The 24,341-nt window shown below is 41.3% G+C and overlaps 1 protein-coding gene across 4 annotated transcripts in view; it reads left to right on the top strand.

Moving 5' to 3' along the window:
• FEZ2 (fasciculation and elongation protein zeta 2) overlaps positions 1 to 24,341 on the top strand; it is a 38,778-nt gene that overhangs the window by 12,068 nt on the left and 2,369 nt on the right. Inside the window, exons 3-8 of one of the 4 annotated variants that reach the window (XM_036263367.1) lie at positions 494 to 610; positions 3,049 to 3,190; positions 4,234 to 4,502; positions 18,378 to 18,458; positions 20,641 to 20,716; positions 23,656 to 23,721. In XM_036263367.1, the coding sequence (XP_036119260.1) occupies positions 494 to 610; positions 3,049 to 3,190; positions 4,234 to 4,502; positions 18,378 to 18,458; positions 20,641 to 20,716; positions 23,656 to 23,721 (751 nt within the window). The other 3 variants (XM_036263368.1, XM_036263370.1, XM_036263369.1) reach the window with 3 other exon arrangements.

The raw sequence follows: 24,341 nt of genomic DNA, 5'->3' as shown, positions 1-24,341 counted from the left end.
TATGTTCATTATATTCCACAAATAAGTGAGATCATATGATACTTGTCTTTCTCCGCTTGGCTTATTTCACTTAGGATAATACTTTCCAGGTCCCTCCATGTCGTCTCAAAGGATAAGAGATCTTTCTTTCTTACAGCTGCATAGTACTCCATTGTGTATATGTACCACAGCTTTTGCATCCATTTGTCTACTGATGGACATTTGGGCTGTTTCCAGATCTCAGCTATTGTAAGCATGGTTTTTAAAATATTTTATTGACTTTTTTAGAGAGAGGAAAGGAAAGAGAGAGATAGAAACATCAATGTGAGAGGGAAACATTGACTGACTACCTCCTGCACACCCCCTACTGGGAATCGAGCAGGCATTCTGGGCATGTGCCCTGACCCGGAATCGAACCGGGACCTCTCAGTCCATGGGGTGATGCTCAATCCACTAAGCCACACCAGCTGGGCCAGAAGGTCCTACTTTTAATAGTGGGCTGTTTTGCTTTTAGGTAAGTGACAACTTGCTCTTTGATACATCAGATGAGGAGGAGTTGCGAGAACAGCTGGATATGCATTCAATCATCGTCTCCTGTGTTAACGACGAGCCCCTCTTCACTGCAGATCAGGTACAAAGGAGAAATCCGTCAGCCAAGGAAAGAGGAACCTTGAGCTGAAAAGCGATTTCTTACTGTGGCAATAAGTGATGGCTTGTTGGAATTTACTTGTTTTATCTGTATTTTCTGCATATGTAGCTTAACAGTTGGTTCCTCCACTGAGAGGAGAAGGTCTGTGTGATCTGAAGCAGGTGGGATTCCGCTAGTGGGAAGATTTTCCAGTACAGGCAGTTTTCCAAGATAAAGCATTGTCAAAACAGTACAGCAAATTACTCAGGGAGGGTAATTGCTTACATGGAAATCAGAAAAAATAGTGTGAATTGTCTTCTTTAGATTTAGCCAGTCATGGGCAATCTATAATATATTTGCATAGAAATGATCTAGTTTCTCCCAGACCTATGCAAAAATCATTTGCACTTATTGGATGTACACATTGTGTACTCTGGAAAGAAGTGAGCATTATGCCTGTGGAATGAGCTAATAATGTCAACCGTGTATTCACTTAAAACCACTGAATCAGCGCTCTCATTTTCTGAATGCTCTTCCCACTTCTGCTGTATTATCAAATGCGATGGCAAGAACTTCCTGAAATAAAATGTGGCACAGCTGCTTAGACTGTGACTTCTACCACACTGTACTTTTAGGCTGGAAAAACAAGGTCAGTAAAGAGCTGTGTTGTGGTCAGGTTGGGAGGAGCACGTTAAAAAGGTGTCACTTTGGTGCTCCTTAGTCACATGTGGTTGGATTGTTCTAGGCCTGGGGAGAGCGAGGTAACTTGAAAAGCAAGTAGAAGGTGAGAGGGCAGAGTGGGGTTGAGCACACATTGCAGGAAACGTGACCTGGGAGCCATGATTCCTCAGTCACCGGCCTGAGTGCCGTAAGCTGTCCCTGCGTTTCAGGCTCAGAGGAGCAGCTTGCACAGCCTGTGTCAGCGCCTCGTTTCACTGTTTTCCAGGCCCGTTTCTGGGAAATCTTACTAACTGACGTGATCCCCACCTTCTTCAAGTTTACGGTTGTTTTTTCTTAATAAGTGTTACATGTTAAGCTTGCTGATTTCACATTGTATTTTTTCTAATAGTTTTGAAAATTTTAAACTCTTAGGTCTGTATTTTCTTTTTTTTTATCCTCACCCGAGGACATTTTTCCATTTTTTGTACAGATAGAGCGGGAGGGAGAGAGAGGAAGAGAGAGAGAGAGAGAGAGAAACATCGACGTGAAAGGGACACATCGAGTGGCTGCCACCTGCACGACCAACCAGGGCCAGGGACAAACTGCAACCGAGGTACGTGCCCTTAGCGGGAACCGAACCCGGGTCTCTCTGGACCGCAGGCTGATGCTCTAACCGCTGAGCCAAACCGGCCAGGGCTTAGGTCTGTATTTTCTAACTACTGAGTAATTTTTCTGGTTTTCCTTAAATTTTCTCTTAGTTTTATCTCCTCAACTTTTGTTTTCTTTTTTTTGTTAATCCTTACCTGAGGATATTTTTCCATTGGGTTTTAGATAGAGAGGAAGGAAGGAAGGAAGAAAGGAAGGAAGGGAAAGGGAGAGAGAGAGAGAGAGAGAGAGAGAGAGAGAGAGAAACATTGATGTGAGGGAGACACATCGACTGGTTGCCTCTCACATGGCCCCGGGGCTAGGGATCAAACCTGCAACCCAGGTACGTGCCCTTGACCGGAATCGAACCTGCGACCATTTTCAGTCTGCGGGCGGACGCTCTAACCAGTGAGCACACTGGCCAGGTTCCTCCTCAACTTTTGGAATCTGAAACAGGACGAGAGGTTGCTGTGAAATCGGGACAACATCGCATTGACAGTAGATCACTGTTTAAATTAAGGCAGATATCTGAACATTTTCTGCTTTTGTGCAGCTTTTTTTTCTCTTTAAGCTTCTGCATTTTAAGTAATTTTTGAATATTCCTTCATCTTCCATTGAATTCATGTATGAACATTTTTTCGTGCTGTTAAAGGAGAATTTTGCTTCCGCAGAGGTAATCTCTTGCTTTATATATAACTTTACGGTTGTATTTTCTAAGTTACGTCAATTTGATGAAATGGCTTTAGATTGAGCACTTGCTTGTGGTATGTGGTTCATTTTCTGTCCTTCACTTTTGTTGAGCTGTAACTGCTCTGGTTCTGGCACGTCTGAAGTAAATCACACACGTGTCTGTGACACTACTTCTCGGGCATGGCAAGATCTGCTAGGGCCTGCTGAATCGTGACGGGCGTATTAAATCATATTCTGTTGAAGTTTGTGTCTAGTATATGGTAAATTTTTGTGGATAAACTGTCCACTCTTAAAATCGAAATTTGACTGTTCAGAGCCCCGACTCCTGCACACTTGATTAATGGAGACCTTAGTGCGTTTTTACTTTGGTTGCCTCGTGAGCCTCATGTTTCAGACGATTGTTTTCCATGTATATGTGATTAACAGTGGCATGTATATTTTGGAAGGTTATTGAAGAAATTGAAGAAATGATGCAGGAATCACCCGATCCAGATGATGATGAAACGCTCACACAGTCAGATCGGCTTTCGATGCTTTCCCAGGAAATTCAAACTCTTAAGAGGTCTAGTACAAGCAGTTATGAAGAGAGTAAGAAACCCTGCTCAAGTCCGTGCTCTTCGTGCTGTTTTGTATATTTCAAGCGTGCGGTGTGGCTGTCTCCGGAGATCTTTGATTCTCACAGGCTGGGTTGCATACACTTCCACCCTCCAATATACGTGGGGCATGTTTTGATCAGGGACCGTGTCATATTCACCTTTGAATCCTGCATTAGTCAGCTTGGGCTGTGTAATGAAGTACCACAGGCTGGGTGGCTTAAACAGACATTTACTCCTCACCGTTCTGGAGGCTGGAAGTCCGAGATCAGGGTGTCAGCACGGTTGGTTTCCTCTGAGGCCTCTCTCCGTGGCTTGCAGATGGCGGTCTTCTCTCTGCTCTCACAGGGCCTGCCTTGTGTGTATCCGTCTTAGTCTCATGTATAAGGGCATCAGTCACTTTGGAGTAGGAACCACCCTCATGACCTCACTGTAACTTCATTCTCTCTTTGAAGACCCTCCTCCAAAGCAGTCACATTCTGAGGGACGGGGGTTAGGACCTAATGATGTCCTCTCTCTCCCATGAGGGGATGTGCTGAGAAAACACTGAAATGGGGTTCCGGTGAATATTTTTCCTTTTCATCTTCACGTACTCAATACACTTACACAGTGGGGCCCAATGGATTAAATATGCATTTAGTTGAACTCTTTCAAATGGACTTCTCTCTCAGAAGTGCGCCAGAACCCTGCTGAATTGCTTGTGATTTCTCGTCAGCGGGTAGTTTCTGTCTGCTTTCCCCTATGTGTGTTCTTTTCTCTGTATCATTTTTTCAGTCATGACTGAAGTATTATTCATGGGATGATTGATTGAGACAAGGAAAAAAGGTGGTTATATTTTTCTTGTCCGCTATTCGAGAAGTAGCTTTGCTGACCTGCCTCTACTTAGACCTGCCCACTGGAAGTTTTAGGGTTCTGCGAAGATCATGAACAAGTTAATTGCTTAGAATATGGTTTTGCTGTTTGTCATGAAACAACCTGTTGTGCTAGCTTGAAACATTTTTGTCTTAATGTCTGCTGTGCTTTGCTTTTTGGTCATAGGAGTAAAAAGGCTCTCAGTGTCTGAGTTAAATGAACTGCTGGAGGAAATTGAGACTGCCATTAAGGAATACTCTGAAGAGCTGGTGCAGCAGTTGGCCCTGCGAGATGAACTGGAGTTCGAAAAGGAAGTGAAAAACAGCTTTATTTCTGTTCTCATTGAAGTGCAAAACAAACAGAAAGAGCACAAGGAAACAACCAAAAAAAAAAAGAAACTCAAGAATAGCAGCCCTCAGAACGGGAAGAACGAGAGAAGTCATATGCCTGGCACAGTAAGTGATGTTTTGCAGGAGGCATGGCACCCTGGAAATGGTTTCCATGGTAATCCCAGCACTCCATCCAGCAGCAGGGGTGCGGGCTACCCGTGCAGGAGTGGGGCGCTTCTTGCCAGGGTGCTAAAGGGATTCTGTTCAAGAATGCCAGTGCTCAGCTCCTTCCGAAAGGTGTTTTCGTGGCGAGGGCATGATTGTTGGGATAATTCAGTACTGAAATATTGATGAGGGAAGTAAGTAGAAGGAAGAGGCAGAATAAAAAAGGAGGATGTCTTAAAGAAATAAAGCATTAGCAGTGACCATTTTAATACCTCAAAATGTTATTAGTGTTTATGTTTGACTGGTGGGCTTATGAAGGGTGTTATTTTTCTTATTTTTGCTCTCTCTCAGGAGCTGTAGAATAAAAAATGAAAAGGGGGTGCATGGAAAGGTAGCAAAACTGCGCTGAGCCTAAACGCACAGATGGATTTGTAAATAGCCTCCTCCTGACTTATCAATGAAGTTGGAATATGAAGGTGTCAGAGGCAGTTACGTGACATCAGCCATCTAGCGGATTACTTGATAGACTAGACTGTTACCAATTGGTGAAAACAAGTATAACATATTTGATTCTTTGACTCTTCCTATAAAGTTTTTTTGTTTTCTGCTTTTTTTTCTGAAGTGGTCCTATTAATTTCACTTGATTGTAAAATTTATCATAAACATTAACTTAATTGTGAGATGCATTTTCTTACTGATCTTACGATCTTTCATTTTGCTTTGATCAGTTGAGACCTTGTATATTGTCCCCTCATTCTGTTTGAATAAAAGAATGTTTTATTTTTAGAGTATAACGATTGGAAAAGGTATGTGCCATTTTTCTAAAGGGCATATACCTTTTACGGTTTATGGTATTGATAACATGGCAATACAAATGACCACAAACTAGCTGTAAGGATTTACAATAATATCAATTCTATCTTTAAGTCTTGATTTGTTGTTTCTAAATAAAACTTATCAGAGAAATAGATCTCAGTGACCACATGCAGATGGAATCCAGGGAGGAGAATGCAGTCCGGGTTGCTGGGCCACCAGTGAGCAGTTAATACAAACAAAAAGAATCTTACCATTTATAGCCTATTCATTGCACTGAGTTTGGCCTATGAGTAAATGGGTATTTTCTGAGTGTAATGTCTGTTTGTACATATAAAGGATATAGCTTATAAACTCACTTCGGAAGTGTTCTCAAGTGATACAGTATATTTTCAGGAAATGGCAGTATTGATTAAATAGGTGTTCAGTTACTTCTAGTGACTACTCTGGGAAAAAAAAGACACTAAAAAACCTCACAAAACATTTGTTTGAATATACAGTCCTGGAAAGTTTGCTTTAAAATATCAGGGACAATAATTTGTATCTCTTATTTAAAAATGCCCAATTATACAAGTGTGACTAAATAAAATGCTTATTAGTTCGAAGGTCATGTGGCATGGTTGGTAATTTCTGCCTGTCTGCTTTTAGGGATTACATATAAATCGTCCATTTATTGGTGTTAGCACTGCTTCAGAAAATACATTTATCCCTGAAGGGGCTTCAAGGCTGCTGCTTGTAACTCCCATGCAAAAAGTGTTAGAGTAGATTCATTGTGTAATTTTACCTGGCATTTATATTGAGAAATGGCAAGGCAGCATTCAGGTCTGGAACCTTTATTAGTCTTGAAAGAGATTCATAGTAATAGCATAGTTTATTTTCATAGTTAAAAATAAAATTTGGACTTGTGAAGTTGTCTCTTGAACTCTGATGTATTTGTGTGAAAGCCTTTAGTCAGACCAGGACTGGCGGTGCTAAGCTTGTGGACTAGTTCTCTCTAGCTTTCTCAAACCGGAAATGCCACAGAGACCGTCCCACCTGTGGCACAGGAGCCTGAAACCGGTGATTCTGAAAGTAGTGGTAGGTGGCTCAAAGAACCCTAAAGTGAAAGGGTCACTTGGAGAAACAGATTCCACAAGATACTGCTGTCCCAGACATTTTATGTAACATGCAGTGTCGACAAAGCTTGATCTCTGTGCCTCAGCTATCATCAGTGATCCTGTCTAAAAATTGGTGACCATTTTATAGATATCATGTGTTACCTGGTTTCTAATAACATTACTCACTTTTTTTTTTCTACCTTAGATATTTTTTGTTTTATGAGCAGAACTTGGACTTCTTCCTTAAATGTGGAATAGTTTTCTTCATTTTTCCTTACGCATGTTTCACGGAAACAGAGCATTGATTTGTAGTTGGTGTAACACTTTATCCAGAATTGCTAGCTTGTTTCCTTTGCTCTAAAGATACTGTAATGAACTATCTGGGTGGGAATAGAGCAGAGTTAAATTTTTAGGTGTTAATTTTGGAAGCATGTTATGTTTCAGACATTTTCTGCAGTGAAAAAACCGGGGGCTTAGGGTTTCTATTTAGAGCATTAGAAAATTTCTTTGGGGACATGAAAATAGTATTAAATATGGAAGAAAATATTGAGTGTCTTATGGAAGTGAAATGTTATCTTGATTTGGTCTTTTTAAAAAATGTTTTTGAATTGTTTTAATTTTTAAAATAAATGCTATATTTTACGCAAGCTAAAACAACATCCATCCATTCAGCAGATATTTGCGGTGTCTTCCTTGTGTCAGGCAAGCTGCAGATACAGCGGTGAATGAAATGGAAAAAGCCCATGGCCTCCCAGAGCTTACATTCTAATGAGGGCAATAAACAAGAAAAAGTGCACAGACAATGTCGTTTCGGGTAATAATAAATGTTACCAAGAAAACAAAAGGCTGGATGAGGTGGTCCATAGTGATGCTATTGGGGAGCTGTTTCAACAGGGTGGTTGGTCACTGTGTCACTGCTCCTCCTGATTGGCAAGGCCGGCGGTCCTATCCCTTCACAATTTTCCCTTTGAAGGGGAGGTTGGAGAAGTAGATCTTCTCTTTGAAAACTGACACTCAAGAGAGCAGAAAATATTTTACCTTCCTTGTCCTGTTGTCTAGCATCTGGAAGAGCAGAGGGGTGGGGGCTGGAGACTGGACCGATTGGAGGGCAGGCACTGTGTTCATCAGTGTGTTCTTCTGAGCAGACTGTACTCTTCTGGGCATTGGTGATTCTGTGTATGCCACTGCCTGTTTGCGGAGTGGCCCTCCTTTCTTGCTTTCTCTGTCCACTTGGAGGATTGAAAAAAAATGCATCCTTCACAGTCGTGGTTAAGCATTGTCTTCCTTTCTTAGAACCTTCCCCAAGACTGCTCCTCCAATGTGGAACTGACTGCTCTCTCCCTTTGGGGTTAGTATTGCTCCTCTTAACTATTTCTGTTAGCAGTGTCGATCATAGTGCAATTTGTGTGTGTATGTTTTTCTTTTCTCTGTCTGTGGTATGGTTTTCTAAGGATAGGAAATGTAACTTTATTTTGTTGGTATCCTTAGGTCCAACATTAGGAATCTAATGTATTTCTGCTGAATAAGATTCATGAAAGAAAGATAAACTTGCAAATCTGTATTTCTACCTTGGATCTTTCTGCCAGGTGCCAAACCCATGGAGGCTGAATGGAATAGTAAGAGCTTTGGGTTAAGAACTACGTTTGAATCCTGCTTCTGCCACTAGGTACATACCCCCTTGAGTTTCAGAGGAATTAAATGAAATAATATATTTACAAGACTACCATCTGAATGCTGGTTATTATATGTCCAACTGCCTACCAGACATTTCTCCCTGAGTATCTTGTAAGAATCTGAAATTTATTGTATCAAACCAAGTTACCATTTTCTTAAGTTGAAAGAAGGTAGAGGAGAAGTGGGAAAGGGGCACGAGAGGGTCTAGTCTGCCTTGTACACATGCCCGGAAGTAAATATCACACGTTCTCAACAGTAACTTACTTGTTGGTGATAGTTGATATTACTCTGCAACTTTCTATATTGCAGAGATTATTCCTAAAAATTAGGGCTGTGAAATGGAAGGTATTGTAGGGGGGAGAGAAACTTGGATATGTCATGTTTATGTTTTTTTAATCCTCACCCGAGGATATTTTTTCCCTTTATCTTCAGATAGAGTGGGAGGGGGAGATAGAGAGAAAGGGAGAGAGAGAGAGAGAGAGAGATACATGGACCTGAGAGAGATACATCTACTGGCTGCCTCCCGCAGGACCCTGACCAGGGCCAGGGACCGAACCACAACTGAGGTATGTGCCCTTGACCGGAACTGCACCCATGACTCTTTGGTCCGCAGACCGATGCTCTAGCCACTGAGCAAAACCAGCCAGGGCTCATGTTTATGTTTGATAATTCACACCTATGAATTGTGAAGTATTTTAGATGTGGAACAAATTTATTTTATGAAAGATAGTATTGTTTAGAGAAATATATATCCAGTTTTTGATATTTTACCATTATCTTACTGTTTGTGTTTTACAGTTTTTGGTGTATCATGACCCAACAGTTAATGTAGTGAAATCAGGAGTCAATTCCTGATTTCTTTGTGTTCTGGAGAGTTTTATTAATTATTTGTTAATATAATACAAGTTCACATAAAAACCATAGTATGCCAAGAAATTGTATTACTATTATGTAATTACAGTATCCATAAATATTAGGAAAGAATTTATAATTTCCAAGATTATTTTACTGTAGTTTTAGTGGCTCTGAAAGTGTTTGGCAATATATAATTTACTTACCATATTAATATTAAATTATATAAAAATTTTAAAGCATCTTCAAATACAAAAATATTACATTATCTGATACTGTTTCACTTAACTCTTAACTTTGAAAATCTTCACATCACAACTTTTTGCTCTGAGACAGAACTTATAAAATAGTAGTTTAATATTCAAGATACTTTGAAGTATTTAGCTGTTTTGGTATAATTTATATTTTCTTAGATCTGATATTTTGAAAAAAATATTTTTTGTGGAATTTGCACTTATAACTGCTTTATAGTTCACATTAAAATTATTTGATTTGAAGAAGTGTCAAAATAAGCAAAATAAATTTTTACATCTTAAATATTTTAATAATTATTTGAATATTTTTACTTGCTATTTTTTTACATTTTTAAGAATTTTAATTTATTAGAAATTAAAACTGTTTTATAAATTTTTTTGAAAATTTCACACTGAAAATGATGTGATTTATAAAGAATAATTATATTTGAATCTCACTTTGTTTTAGAACTCATGAGTATAAAGAACATTAACAGAATAAGAACATAGATTAGATGAAAAGCATTTTTTAAAAATAGCTTTTCCTAACCTTTTTTCTGACATTCAACTTTGATATCAAAAATTTTAAAAGATTTCCTGGCCAGTTAGAGATCTGTACCAGCTGGCGTCAGATGAAGCTAAAAGTTTGGTAGCAGAAATAGACTGATTTTCCTGGCCTCCTGGTTACTTTTGCTTTTCTTTGTCTTACATCTTGCTTTCTGTGAAATTAATTGACCTGTGAATGTGCTGGGCATAGAGGGAGTTGATATGTTTCGACTGCTAGAGATGAATTAACAAGCTAGGACACTGTATCTGATTCTTGTTGCTTTTCAGTTTATGTATTGTGTTCTAGCTGTATTCTTTTTATTGTTAAGAAAGACCTTGAATTACCTAAAAGTGTTACTTGTTTTCTGTTTAGTTTTTTTAGCTGATTTCTATATTCAAACATAGACAGTAGTGCCTTTTCTTCACGTTATCTTCAGTCCTTAAGCTAAAGACTATAATCAGGAACTTAGAATTTCTCAGTTACCATTTCATTTCTGTGAGGAGAACTTGAAATCCTGTTTTTACTGTTCTGGAGAAAGGTAGAAAGGTGTGGTTACTTCTCCCTGGGAGGTTAGTCTTAAATATTATGGTAGCTTTGGTAAAGGAATAACCGAGACCACTTTTGAATATTTATATTTGCTGAACACTTTGCTAAAGTGCTTCCCGTGGATGATCTCATTGAATGATCATAGCAGCCCTACCCAGTAGACATTATTATTATTTCTGCCATTTCATAAACAAGTCAGTGAAGGCTCATTGAAAGTGTGAGATCACGAGCCAGTGTGCACTGGAGGGAGGCTCTGCAGGCCCCAGGGAGGCCCGTGCAAGGACCCTGCCCCCGCCCTTTTCAGTCCTGAGTTCTGCAGGCCTGCTGTGCGTGGGCTTGGAGATCTTGGCTCATTTCTTTGTGTTCCTTCAGATTTTTATAGATTAAGAAAATCTTCTGTATCTTGTTTATACTTTGTTGCTCTTGGTTTTGTCTGAGAAAAGTTTGTAGAGAATTGCTGATTTTGAGACTTAATACAGACTCACCCCAGGGGAGGAAATGGTCATGAGACGCTTGTGAGTATTCTCAGTCCTGGCGTGTGATTGAAGCCCGGTGCCCAGGGAGCCCTTCCCGGCCTTGCCCTGACACTGTGGCGGCCAGGGGAACAATGAAGCGAATACTGTAATGCTTAATCAGTTTCCTGCGTACAAATGGGTGCATGTCAACAATTCCAGTCTGAGAAGGGCCTGTTGCAGAGCTGCTAACCTCTTCATAAAGATGTGGTGGGAAAAGGATGCACAGGTGACAAATAGTTTGAGGCTCACGGAATCTTTACCAGCTTTTCACCTGGACTTGACCATTTGGGTTTTTCACCTCAAATTTATGAATAGTAGATTAGATGGAGGCAGGGTTAGGTTTTCTGACACACCTAATAGTGTGCTTGTTTATTTTAATTAAATTATAACAGATCTGGCTTGTGTGGCTCAGTTGGTTGGAGCAGTGTCCTGTACACTGAAGGGTTGAGGGTTTGATTTCCGGTCAGGACACCTGCCTAGGTTGTGGGTTCAATCCCTGGTTGGGGCGCATATGGGAGGCAACTGATCTATGTTTCTCTTTCACATTGATGTTTCTCTCTCTCCCTCTCCGTTCCTCCTTCCCTCCTCTTTTACCCTTTTTCTTAAATCAGTAAGCGTGTCCTCTGGTGAAGATTGCAAAAAAGCAAACTATAACAGATCTTTATTTAATGCCCTTCATTTCGTGGAGCATTCCTACCCCTGAGACTGGGGTCTCAGCGCTCTGACATGCCTGTGGCACTTTTCTCCCTCTCTCCTTCCTTCACTCCCTTTCCCTCTCTCCCTCCTTACACAGTTTAAGCACAGAGAAAGTCTTCCCCCTGGCCCAGCTAAGTACCATGAGCACCTACTCTCAAGGTTATAAATGCAGTCTTTCTAAATGAGGTGAAGGTGACCGAAAAGTAAATTTAATCTGTCTCTGAGGTTTTATCTTTTTAAGATTCGTTTTGCTTTTCAAAGAGTGTATTGTTTTTGGGAATTTATAGAGTGGTTTTAAAGCAGACTCGATTGTGTTCTCTTCAGGGCTCTTTTCCTATTTCTTCCTGCCTCGTCTTTCCCATCCTTGGTCCTTCTAATTCATTGATCTTCTAGTCGCTGCTCTTTCCTTTATCCTAGGGGTTTTATGTATCTCAGTCACACTGTAGTTTTACAAAATATGCCAACACAGCTTATTTTATCTTACTTGATTAACCTTGTGCTGACTTCCTGGACCAGGTTCCTCAGTGGCCTTTCTGAGAAATCTGTTGTTTCATGTCTTTGACAAATAATTTTTTAAAATTAATCCACTCCTGTCCATTCACACCCCCCTTCACGTATTGTTGTCTGTGATTTGACAATTTTGTTTTGTCATATCATCTTTCTTTCTTCACCCTCAGATTATTTTTGCCTTTTAGCTGTTTTTAAAAAAGTTCTCTCCCGCAAGATGGCAAGAGGCCTCATGATCCGGTGATTACAAGCTCAGACGCTTGGACTCTGGTCCTAGGAGTGTTATACAACTTCGGCTTAGCTGCTAGGACCCAGGTACTGCGCCCGCTGCATGGGGAGAAGGACCTAGTCTTACCCCTCCTCCGCATGTTCTCACTCCTTCTAGTGACATGAAGCTTGGGAGCAGCTCTGTCCGCATGCCCTCCTGCGTGGGTCTGTCTCCCAGAGCACTGACGTGCGGCCCTCCGGTCTGTACCGTGCGTGCGCCTTCGATCTGTCTTCTTAAAAATGATGTCTCCTGGTTGAATTAATTCACAGACTCAGAATTTACAGATAAGACCTTTACAACTGACATTTTACTCATGTGTTTTTCAGGTGAGGAAACAGGCCTTGGCAGGAGCAGGGACTGTGTCATGTCAGTTAGTGGCAAAGCTGGGCGAGAGCCCAGATCTCTCATTTCTGCTTTGACATTTTCTTCTCAGAGTGGACTGTTGAAAAAATTTTTATTCCAAGTACTTTTGACTAAGGTGTGATTCCTGGTTTCATAGAAAAATCTGGAAGTGTAATAATTGATGAAGAATTTTGCAATTTAAGGCAGTGACTGTCGATCAGACGCCTCCTGTGCGCCGAGGACGGGCGTGTGCTTTGTGGGCCAAGGAGGAAGCATTTCGGTCCTTAAAGAGTTTGAGAATCGAATTGAATTTAATAAAAAATGATCTACCTGGATCTAACTAAAATTTTCCTTTTTCTTTCTCTGCTGTTCTTCTTTACATCTTGTGCTCATCTCACTTTGAAAAAATATTGTGATTTATCCTTTTAAAACTATTATCAAACATATATATCTTAAGTATGTTTTTATTGATTTTTTTAGAGAGGAAGGAAGAGGGAGGGAGAGATAGGAACAAAGATTGGTTACCTCCTGCACGCCCCCTACTGGGGATTGAGCCCACTGGGTGCCCTCACTGGGAATTGCACTCGTGACTTGTTGGTGCATGGGTTGACGCTCAACCATCTGAACCACACCAGCCGGATGGACAAGCAGGTATGGATCTTTACTTATGTGCCAGGAGTGTGTGTGTTAAGGATACAGAGTGAATCCCAGCCTCCAGGGCGTGCTACCTGTGGCCTGGGGGTCTGGAGGACAAACCATTTACTGGACCTTATGCAGTGATTCTCACCCAGGCCAGCGTGACCCCCACCAGACATTAGGCAGCGTCTGGAAAAGTTTGTCATAGTCACACTGGGTGGGGTGGGGGCAGTGCCAGTGGTGTCTTGCTTAGTAGAGGCTGGAGATGCCATTTAAATAAATGCCAGCAGTGCATGGGACTGCCCCCAGAGCGGAGACTAGTATACCTGAAATGTCAGTGATGTCGAGGTTGAGAGACTCAGGTATACTGTGATCATTGCTTGTAGTGCTTTTTGTCCCTGGCCCGGCCCCGGTAGAGGTGTGCGGTAGAGGTGTGCGTGCCTTGCTGTTGGCTGTGGTTTGGTGTGGGGGTCTGGGAAGGCTGAGCTGACTCCTGAGGATGGGAAGAACAATGGGGGGGACAGGCATACGAAGCGTTGGGAGTGGTATGGGCTGTCACCTGGAGGTGACAGTTAGGGACATCTGGAGAACTGCAGGTTGTTCATTATGACTAGAAGTTCAAAGAGAAAGCTAGGAGGAGAGGGAAGAAGTAAGTAAAAAAGAGGATGTGCAAGTATCCAGCTAGTAGCCAGAAAATGGATGGCTTTGTGCACCATGCTACGTCATGTAGCCTGTATTTTATTTTTTTTATCCTCACCCGAGGACATTTTTTCCATTTTTGCTCAGATAGAGTGGGAGGGAGAGAGAGGAAGAGAGAGAGAGAGAGAGAAACATCGACGTGAAAGAGACACATCGAGTAGCTGTCACCCATATGACCCAACCAGGGCAGGGGAAAAACTGCAACTGAGGTACGCGTCCTTAGCGGGAACCGAACCCGGGTCTCTCTGGACCACAGGCCGACGCTCTAACCGTTGAGCCAAACTGGCCAGGGAACTTAGTCTGATTTTAAAAGCTATGGGAAACCAAAAAGAGGTTTTAAGGGAGTGGTTACATGTTCAGATTAGTCTTTTGGAAGGATAATGTAAGTGATGCAAAGAGAACTTGGAAGGAGACAGCTAGGGATAAAGAATTGATTTGGAGGCTGTGGCAGTCATTCAGGTAAGAAACTTGCAAGGAAGTGTTAGCAGGGATGGAGAAGTAGTTAAATTTCAGCGATATTAAGGAGGTTGACTGGATTGGTTTGGGCACCAGGAGGAATTAGGGTCAGGTCACTGATTTCTGAGTTGGCAAGTATGGCTGGAACACCTGTACCCCTTCTCCAAAGGGTGCCGTGCAGGTCTCGTGAAGCCTGACTGCATCCCGCCTCAAGGCACCATCTTTGGGGAATGGCTGCCCTTTCCATCAGTCCCGATGCAGCCCTGATGGTGCAGAGGCCAAGCCTCCATCCCAGCACATCCGCACACAGGGGAGGGGAGAGGAGGGAGCCGGGCTCTGCAGCGAAACTTCCAGGGAGGTGTGGAGAAGGGAAGTTGTCAGTAGCTACTGTTTGACGTCCTGCTGGAGAATGGCAGGACCCCTGCACACTGGCTGCACAGGGAACTCCTAGGTTGGCCACTTTGGCTGCTTTGGGTTTTGTTGTCTGAGAGGATCTCTTTTGTCCATTGTCCTTTGTAGCGTATCTGGGAGGCTGTGCAATTCATGTTTCAGCTCAGATGTCACCTCGTCAGAGAACTTTTCTCTGACCTAGTACAAAGTAAGCATGCGGTTTTCATGTGCCCTGTTGTAGCTATCGGCAGGACACCCGCTGTCTGCAGTTTTCTAGTTCATGTCAGCTCGTGAGGGTGGGAGGGGTCTTGGCTGATGTGCTCACTTTGAATCCTTAATACCTGCAAGAATATGTCGCTCAATTTATTTGTTGAACGAATGAGTAAATGAATGAGAGGTATTGAATGCTGGAGGAAGAACAGGTTTATTGTTTTTTATTTTTGTTTGATTTTTTTTGGTGAGGGAGAGGAGGAGGAATTCACTTTTGGATATATAATGAGTTTTAGAAATATTGAGGTACAGGTGTCCAGTCCAATAAGCCATTAAACATACTAGTCAGGAGGGAAATTAATTACAATAAAGATAGCTAATGTTTACTGAGTTTTTCCGATGTGCTAGTCTCTGTTCTTAGCATTTTACTGATCTTAGCAAAGTAGAACTGTAGTTTATGGAGGCAAAAGTGAGAACCATCGAGTGGGAACACTGAGAGAGAGGGCAAAATTCTGGGGACCCTGGCACGTGAGAGATGAGCACAGAAGGGCAGCCAGAGAGGTGGGGGTGGGGACGCAGGAGAGTGCTGATGTCCCCGATCTGAAAGGTGTCTGGAGACCTCAGCATCAAAGGAATGACACCTGGGAAGAACTGTTTGAGGAAACTGAGGAAAGGAACCAGGCTGAGGGTTTGATAATTTACAGGTGCCCTTGGGAAAGAGCTAGGCTGGCAGAGAAGGGAGAGTTTGAAAGTGCAGTGAAGGCAGAACATTGTTACTTTGTGATTCCTGGGGAGGTGGGAGTTGATGGCAGCCAGAGAGAGCTCTGTTTCTTTGTATTTCCCAGGAGCCCTCTGGTTTTCTTGTCATTTTCTCCAGTGGAACAGGAGCAGGAGAACCTTCCTGACTGCCATGTCACTGCCTGGTTAGGAAGCAGTGGGGCCTGGTTGGCCACAGCTACTGACTCAGCCGTCGTCAGTCAAAGGGCAGAGAGCTAAGATCCGCTGTTAGTTTTGTGTTTTTCTGAGTTACTGTGGCTTCACATGATTGCACTTTCTTTTATTTCCACCAAGCCTGGAGTTTCATCAAAGTTATCTCTCAGAAGTAGTCAGGCTACTGTAGTTGAAATGGCTCAGCAGTATTGACAACTGCATATTTAGTGTAGAGACGTAAATTACATATATATCTTTGGAATTTAAGAATTTGCATAAACCTAATTTTTTTTATAGAAATAGAAATTAGATTTCCAAGTGGCAGAGTAAAAGTAAAGATAGTGTTTTTTGGATGTGATGTTCAAATATAAAGTATACTTTAGTTTCCTGATACACGGATTCTAAAATTCTCTTATTGCTTGAGATTTTCTGAATTTATATCTGGTTTTATTGTGCCCATAGATAATGGAGTCAGATAATATAGAAAATTAAGTATTTTTTTCTCTGTTGCTTTTGAAAGGAAATACCTTTAATAGAATTTTTAAAAATGAGTTGACATTTATTTGAAGAGTTTCTCGTAATTTTTATATAGATTCTGAAACAAGATAAGTCATCTCTTTTGAAAATCTGTTTTAAAAATGTGAACAGATTATATGATAGCACTTGAAAAATCGACAAAAATAGTTCTCGGTATGTTTTTCTTTTACAAAAAAGAAAGCCAGGTGTTGGTATCTTAGATTAGGGTTCAGTTATACATCTCTGGTAACAGTTACGCTGTCAGCAGTGAAGCTTGTTCAGTCCAGTTGTCTTGACCAGACACTGATTCTCTCTGAAACCCAGCCTGGCAGGTGGGTGGGGAAGAAGGATGGTCCAGGAGAGGCCCCTGCTGTGGCCTCCGGCAGACGCGCCTCGCGCCTCCGAGGTGACCGCTTCTGGCCTTTCCCAGCTTGTCGGGACTTCTTCCTATTCTTAACATTTGCTGAAGACCCGAAAGAGTTTTTGTTTCTTTAAGTTATATTTTATGTAGGTTATATATTATATATTGATATTTATTGTATCAGAAATTAAAGCTGATAGAAATTTAATATAATTATTCATTTAAAAATACCAACAAGAAATTTATTAATGCTTACATACATAGTATTTTTATGAAAAATAACTATATTTCAAAAAGTTTATCGAGCAAAATGACATTGCTATGCATTTTTGTCCATTTCATTAATATCTACTTAATGGAATTCAGCTAGATTTTCAGATCTGTTTCTGCATTCAGTTTGTCATTTGGAATATTTCATTCTAAGTCATTAGAGAAGGAGAGTGAAAAAATTATGCCTTCGTATTTCTAAGAAAATAATTTAGAAATGGACCCCTGAAAGGGGTTTCTGGGACCTCTTGGGGGTGTTCCCTGGACCACACTTTGAGAACCACTGGGCTAAACTATGCATTTCTTGAGGGCAAAGACCACTGCCTTGATTTCTTTTCTTCTGTTCCTGGGAGCATTGTAAACTGTTCTTTATCTCAATTTCTCAAATGTGTTTACTGAGTTAACTTTCCCCTGTAAAATTCCAGGGAAAGAAACCATTCGGTGACTCCATACTGAACTTCCTTTGCAGGGTGCCTTTCCTCTGAACTAGTCATGGTGTTGGGATTCAGCTCAATCCTTTGACTCAGCAGCCATTGAGGTGCCACTGGACACTTTTCACTGTGTCTGATGACACGGTACACTGGCCACACATCAAGATAAGATGTCTGGAAAGAAATATTCCCTTTTCGGCACAGTGAATTCTAGGAAGTCTTGGAGGTTGCTGGGAGAAGGGAGCTAGAATTGTGGGGAAAGTCTTTGCAGAAGAGTTAGGGGCCTGGCTGGCCCACTGGGATCCACTGTGTTCTCTGGTTCCCACTTTGCACCAGGGCAGTGACAGGTGTCCCGAAAGCAAGTGGGAAGCAGTCATCAGCTCTCCAAGTAACAGCATTTCATTTGCCAAGTGCTATGTTAACGTTCTCCAAACTTATGGTAGAAATATGCAAACTCAGGCTGAAAATATGTATACTGTTGGTATTAGGTTTTCAGACTTTTGATAAAATCAGGTAAACAATATCAAAAGGTATCTTTAAAACTATGCTAAATTTTATATAGCATAAATAAATATGTGTACAACTTACAATGTTTACATTGGAGCAAATTTATCAGCTATGTTAGGAAAAATCTTCATGAATATAGTGACATAAAAGCATTTGACTTGCAAAGAAATGGGGAAAAAAACATTTTAAACAGCATGAATTTGTCTGTTTTATCTGAATGAGTAGTGGCATTTTCTAACTGCTTGCCTCTTGGGCACATACATAAGTCACTGTGGTACATTCTTACTAATAGTCTCTGACTTCTCTCTGTCCTTTTCTTCCGGGCTGTCTATTGCTGCCTTAGCGCTTCAGCATGGAGGGGATCTCCCATGTCATTCAGAATGGCCTCCGCCACACCTTTGGGAATTCAGGTGGAGAGAAACAGGTGCTCGGTTATCCTTATTTTTCTCATTCTCTGCTTTTTTGTTCTCTGTGTAAGTGAAGGTCCTGAAAACAGGTTTTACTAATTTACTAAGACTATTGCTTAAAAGAGGTAAGAAAGTTTATTATATGTATAGTCTTGATAATGCATAGAATTTCCCTTTTGGAAAAAGCATTTTCAAATTGTACAGTATAGACTAAATGCATTCTGAATGCATGTTTTAGAGCTCTGTTTTTCACTCTCATTTTTAACCAAATAGATATTAACATATACACATAATTAATTGCATGTGTAGACTATATAATTGTGAAAAAATAACTAAAATATGCTACTTTAATTCTGAAAGTTTAAGAAACGGGTCTCATTTTAGGGAAAGAAAGCCAGGTGTTGATATCTTTTAGATTAAAGTACTAGGTCAGAAATGTCTGTAGATACATTCTACCTCCTTTTAAATGATATTTGTGTATTTTCAAGTTGTATCATATAGTTAGCCAACTCATTTGTTTACCAAAGACATGAAACATTATTTATATAAAATCACACATGGATGTGAGTGTAGCAGTTTGCTTTATATTAACAAATTTGTATAAAGATTTCAGGAATATCACGAACATGGGAAACACATCTGCATTGAGTGTGCTTAAAATTACTTCTCACAACTTGAAATTTTCACCTCAAAAAGAAAACTCTTCATTTTGGCTCTTAGGCGAAGATTGAGGGAGTGTGCAGAGTGCAGCTTGCGGGCGGTTCGCTAGAAGAAGGCACTGCAGATAGTCTGTATTACTTAAGGGAAATAATCAACATCAAATAACCCTTCACACGGACATTTGCAGCTTATAAAAGGGTTTCCTGCAGGGATGGTTGAAATTTTTAAAAATTCTGGTGCTTCTCACCTCTCTCAAATCCACAAGATGGCAAAATAACCTCCAAACTGAGCAGCACCTGGGAGCGGGCAGGAGGGCTTGAAAGTGCAGCGGTAGTGTGCGCGCCGGATGGCGCCCTGGTGCTCCTCCGCTTGTCTGCAGTGCCTGCCTTGTGCGCCCAGGTGGGCGCTGCCGGCTTTTGGGGTTTTCTACACAAGAAACATGCTTGGTTATACAATTGGCATCACCTTGGAGAGGCCCACACCAAAAAGATGATAGAAAACTAAGCTTCTTAAAGATTGAACAAGTTACACTTTTTCTGCTTTTCTGAACCTGGGGATCCAGTTATTGCTAAGTAACTCTATGTTGTTGTTTTTTATCATTATGAGTGGGATAAAATCACTCAAAGAGGATTAGGAACAAGAGCTGAGATGTGGGGCAGGGGCTAAGTAATGGGAGGAGGGGCTGAAGAGGTTGCAAGGAAAACTAGTATATGCAGACTGCAGTAAACTGTGTATTTTTTTTTGGTGGAGTGGCCAGAATAGGAGAATCTGGACAATAATTTTTAGATTGTACGTTCGTGGGATATAGTTACAGGATATAACTCTGATACTTGAGAGCCATTACACTAATACACTAGGTAGTTTGTCTCAATTTCAGACATGAGTTTTTGTTGTTCATTTCCCCTTAGGCCATTCTCTCTTTCACTTTCTCTTTTCCTAATACCTTTAAACAGTTATAACTACTTACACAATAATTTAAAATAATAACAACAATAATAATAATACACCTCTTAAATTATTTGGGTAAATGTGTCTTTGATAGTTTCTCAAAGAAGCTGGTACATGTTTTATAGTTGTCAAGTCATTTGTGTGACCATTTTGTTCAACCAGAAAAAAATGGTCTGAAACAGAATTATTTGACTGTTGGGAACATTTTTTATGCAGTACTGTTACAACTATGTCTTTAGTTAAAATTACTGTTTTAAAAATGTGTTGAACAATATACAAGGGGAATGTTAGATAACACTTCACTTTAAAAATGAACAAATTGAACAAATAAATCATCCTCAGACTTACTCCTGTGAAATTTTTAATAACTGAAAGGTGAAAAAATGAATATTTATGTTGACACTGGGCTTGAATGCAGCAGATAGACATGGGTAAAAAATGAGCTTCAGCTGAGACAGTAAGATACCTGTGTTCATTACTAAAGTAACTCATATTTCATGTTATAAAGTAGACCCCTGGTAATTGTCTCTAATTTTGGCAGTTTAGATAGTTCAGATTTAAGTGACACTTTTTTTTTTTTAAACTTGGCAGTACTTGACGACAGTTATTCCTTATGAGAAAAAAAATGGACCACCATCTGTTGAAGATCTTCAAATATTAACAAAAAGTGAGTAAAGACAAAATTGAACTGTTACTTACCCTTTGCTGATTCTAAATACTGATTTTAGTTGGCTGACTACTTGCTATTTTTGTTTTGTTTTATTGATTTGGGGTAATAAATGATAGAGGTCATCCTTTATTCTTTTGAGAATGAAATAAATGGTTATGACATCTAACACAAAACTAGAGTTGATTTATGTTTTTATTTTCTGGCCTCTTAAAATATGTACAAGCTGAGCTTTTGGGGAAAAAAATGTATCTTGATTCTCCATTACCTTTTGTATGTTTAGGAACATACTCACTTATCAATAAATAAGGTGCTTCATGGACCACATGTCAATATGACTGTCAGTAACTGAAGAGGAAAGATTTAGAAGTATGGCTAACTCTCTCTCTCTCTCTTTTATGAATGTAGAACCCTAGGTGGTAGTTAAGGTAGAACATAAATATCAATTTAAGAATATTCATTCACTGAGAAAACATTTGATGAAGATTTACTGTGTATTGGGTCATGTTCTGGGCACTTGAGATACTTTAGTGAACAAAGCAGACAAAAATAGTCTAACAAAAGTAACTTGTCAGACGTAACTGTACATGATGTCAGGTGTCTTTCATGATAGCCATACGCGAGCCCTGCATTCTGGTTCTAGTCCTGTCATTTACAGGGATGTCCTTGGAAGTCACTTACCCTCTCTCTCCTAGTCACCATGAACAACGAGGCTAAAATAATTGCTCTCCTTACCTCATAGTAAACAAGTTAATGTACAGGGTGGGGCAAACGTAGTTTACAGCGTTCATATGGAAAATAATACAATAATTAATAAATAATAATACAAGAATAAGCTGTGTTTCACGTACTCACAGCTATAAACCTGCGTTTGCCCTGTCCTGCACATGTGATGTGGGGTAGCTCCATACCCTGCCTTGTTTCTCTAAAGGGATCGAGTTTGCTGATATGTTAGGTTCTTTCTCACTGTAAACGCCTGATGGTAAAGGGGAGCCAGGTGCCACAGCATCACGTACATGGGTATTTTGGAAATGAATGACATGGAGACGGGTCGGGGAGGCACGAGGAAACCGTGAGGGTCTTATTCACTAGCTGCCTGCCTGCTGACCGGAAGCTTTTAGTCATTCCTTCGGAGACTAATACTTATTGTTATTAATGATAATTTAATGATTTTTCTTTTTAAAATCTTTGATGTTGAAAGCATGACAGATGTCCCTCCTTCTCCACCCCCCCCACCTCCATTGACACCCTGGAGACTAATACTTCAAAAACACTTAATGCTTAAATATGGATCAGTCAAGTGATGCCAGCCAGTCTAAAATAAAGAATTAAGAGAGTAACTGGGTGGCCAGCCCTCTAATTTTCAGGAAGAACTCATGAAGTTTTGCGTGTCCAAGATCACACAGGGGAATGGTTAGTTACAGGACCGGGTCTCTTAATTCCCAGTCTACTGTACTTTTAATGATGTTGGCTTTTGGTATGTGATTTTATATAGAATTGAAAACAAATCTAAAATATGATTGGAAGCAGAAATGCTGGACATAGTAGCCCTCTAAGATGGGAACATAAATACTGCCTAGAAGTTAGGAATTACTGAGAGACCCCGCCTTCTCAGATTGAGGACGAACATTTACTTGGTCAAACCATGGTCATCAGAATGTTCATATCAGAATGTCCCTGGGCCAGTTCCTAGATGGAATCTTCATGGTGTGATGCAGCTTGGAATCTGGGTGAGTGAACGTGTGCAGGTGTGTGAGTGACTGTCTGCGCTAACATAGTTATGAGCCAGGACTGTGGTGAAGACTGGATGGAAGGGTGACTTTCACTTTGAAAATCAAAAAGTGGTTATCTCCTGAGAACTTTGGGGAGCACCTGCGTCTCTGCTCCCACCACCTGGAGATGGTAGCCACAGGGCTCTGTGTGGACAGTGTTTAAGGTTATATAGCTTCACTGGTAAAAGCTATTGAGGTACAATAATAATTAAAGTGCTATTAGTCATGTTAATAATTATGGCTAATGCTTGCGTAGCATGCGTTATGTACCAGGCGCTATTCCAAGCCCTGTACATCTGAATTAGTAACTGAACACTCAGTAAGCCTTTGCGACAGTCTGACCTCATGAGCAACTGGGTGCCCTGAGTGGTTAAGTAACTTGCTCCGAGTCCACGCCTAGGAAGCAGCAGAGCCGGGGTTTAAACCCAGGCAGGCTGACTTGACAGTTCCGCTGGGTAGTATTGTCATATGTTTGGGGGGAAATAGTGAGGCGCTTTTTCCCGGCATGCTCTGGCAGTCGCTGCAGAATTACAGTATTTGTTTGTGGGTTTATCTGTACCTGGGTGGTTTAGATTTTTTTTTTTTAAACCACTATAATAGTAGCTGTTTTTTCTGTTTTGTCTTTGCTTAGAGATACAATTGTCAGGCTCCCTTTAGGATGAGGCTGATTCAGCCCAGGTTCCTCAGTAGTTAGAAGGAGGAGGCGCCTGGCAGGTGCTGCTCAGAGGATGTCTGTCTTCATTTTGGTCTTTTCTGTAGCCGTTTCCAAGAAGGCTGGCAGACACTCACCGAAGACTCTGTCCAGCTCTGACATCTGCAGCCCCCAGGCTCTCCTGTCCCTCAGTCCCCAGACGTGCACACGGTGGGAGCTTGCTCTCCGGCCTTTGTGCCAAAACTCGGCCCCGTGCGAACAACCCGCCTCTGTCCTGGCTGCACTGATTGTGAAACCGGGGCAACAGCTCTTGGGAACTGCAGTAGCCTTACCCGCATAAGGACTCAGTCAGCTCCAGTTCTGGAGCGTTTGCAGGCGTATTCCCTTCCCTAGAAAATAGTAATTTGCATTAATTGGTTATACCATGTAATTAGTGAAGATTAAGGCTAGAGCGATTGAAATTAAATATTTTTTCTCTGAATTTAGAATTGTTGCCTTTCTCTTCTCTTTCGTAGTTCTTCGTGCCATGAAAGAGGACAGCGAAAAAGTTCCGAGCTTGTTAACGGATTATATTCTGAAAGGTGAGTTCCTCGGGCTCGGAGCCCTGCGGGAAGTTCGGGCCGCGCAGGAAATGCGTCGTCTCGCTGGCGGGACAGTCACTTTCAGAACCACCACCTTGGTCATCCCACTTGTGCCGGGTGAGGGTACATGGCTGAATCACGCTACCAATGAGGCCTGTGTAAGTCACCTTCTGCTTGAGGCCTGGGCTGGACGTCATTTCCACGACTGAACTGTAAAGGTCGAGGCAGGGCGTGGGGGGATTAGGGAAACATTGCCTGAATTGTGAATAAGTAGGGTCTCAGCGGTTGACACGGGGAGGGTTTGGGAAGGGTGGTTTGTGCCACCATGGGGACAATAGGAAGAGGAGGACGGATTATTGAGGAGCCTGGAGGTGGGAACAGTCCGCTAACAGTTCCAGAGGAACTATAACAAGGGTTGTTTCAAGGGCCAGGGGGGTGCAGGACAAAATGAGAAGAATGGACTTCCGTGAACCAGGACAGTAGAGATGAGCCGTAGATCTCAGCAGGGTCGAGATCGACAGGAGGGCGACGGCGATGAGGCGAGGAGGGAGTGAGGTTGCCCGCTCTGCTCAGGGAAGAGCGAAACGGACGGTAAAGAGGGGGCCGGGGAATTTAATTAT

The sequence above is a fragment of the Molossus molossus genome, unplaced genomic scaffold (assembly GCF_014108415.1).
Source record: "Molossus molossus isolate mMolMol1 unplaced genomic scaffold, mMolMol1.p scaffold_m16_p_15, whole genome shotgun sequence".
Lineage (NCBI taxonomy): Eukaryota > Metazoa > Chordata > Mammalia > Chiroptera > Molossidae > Molossus > Molossus molossus.
Note: the sequence above shows the minus strand (reverse complement) of the source record. Positions and strands in the feature narration are given on the sequence as shown.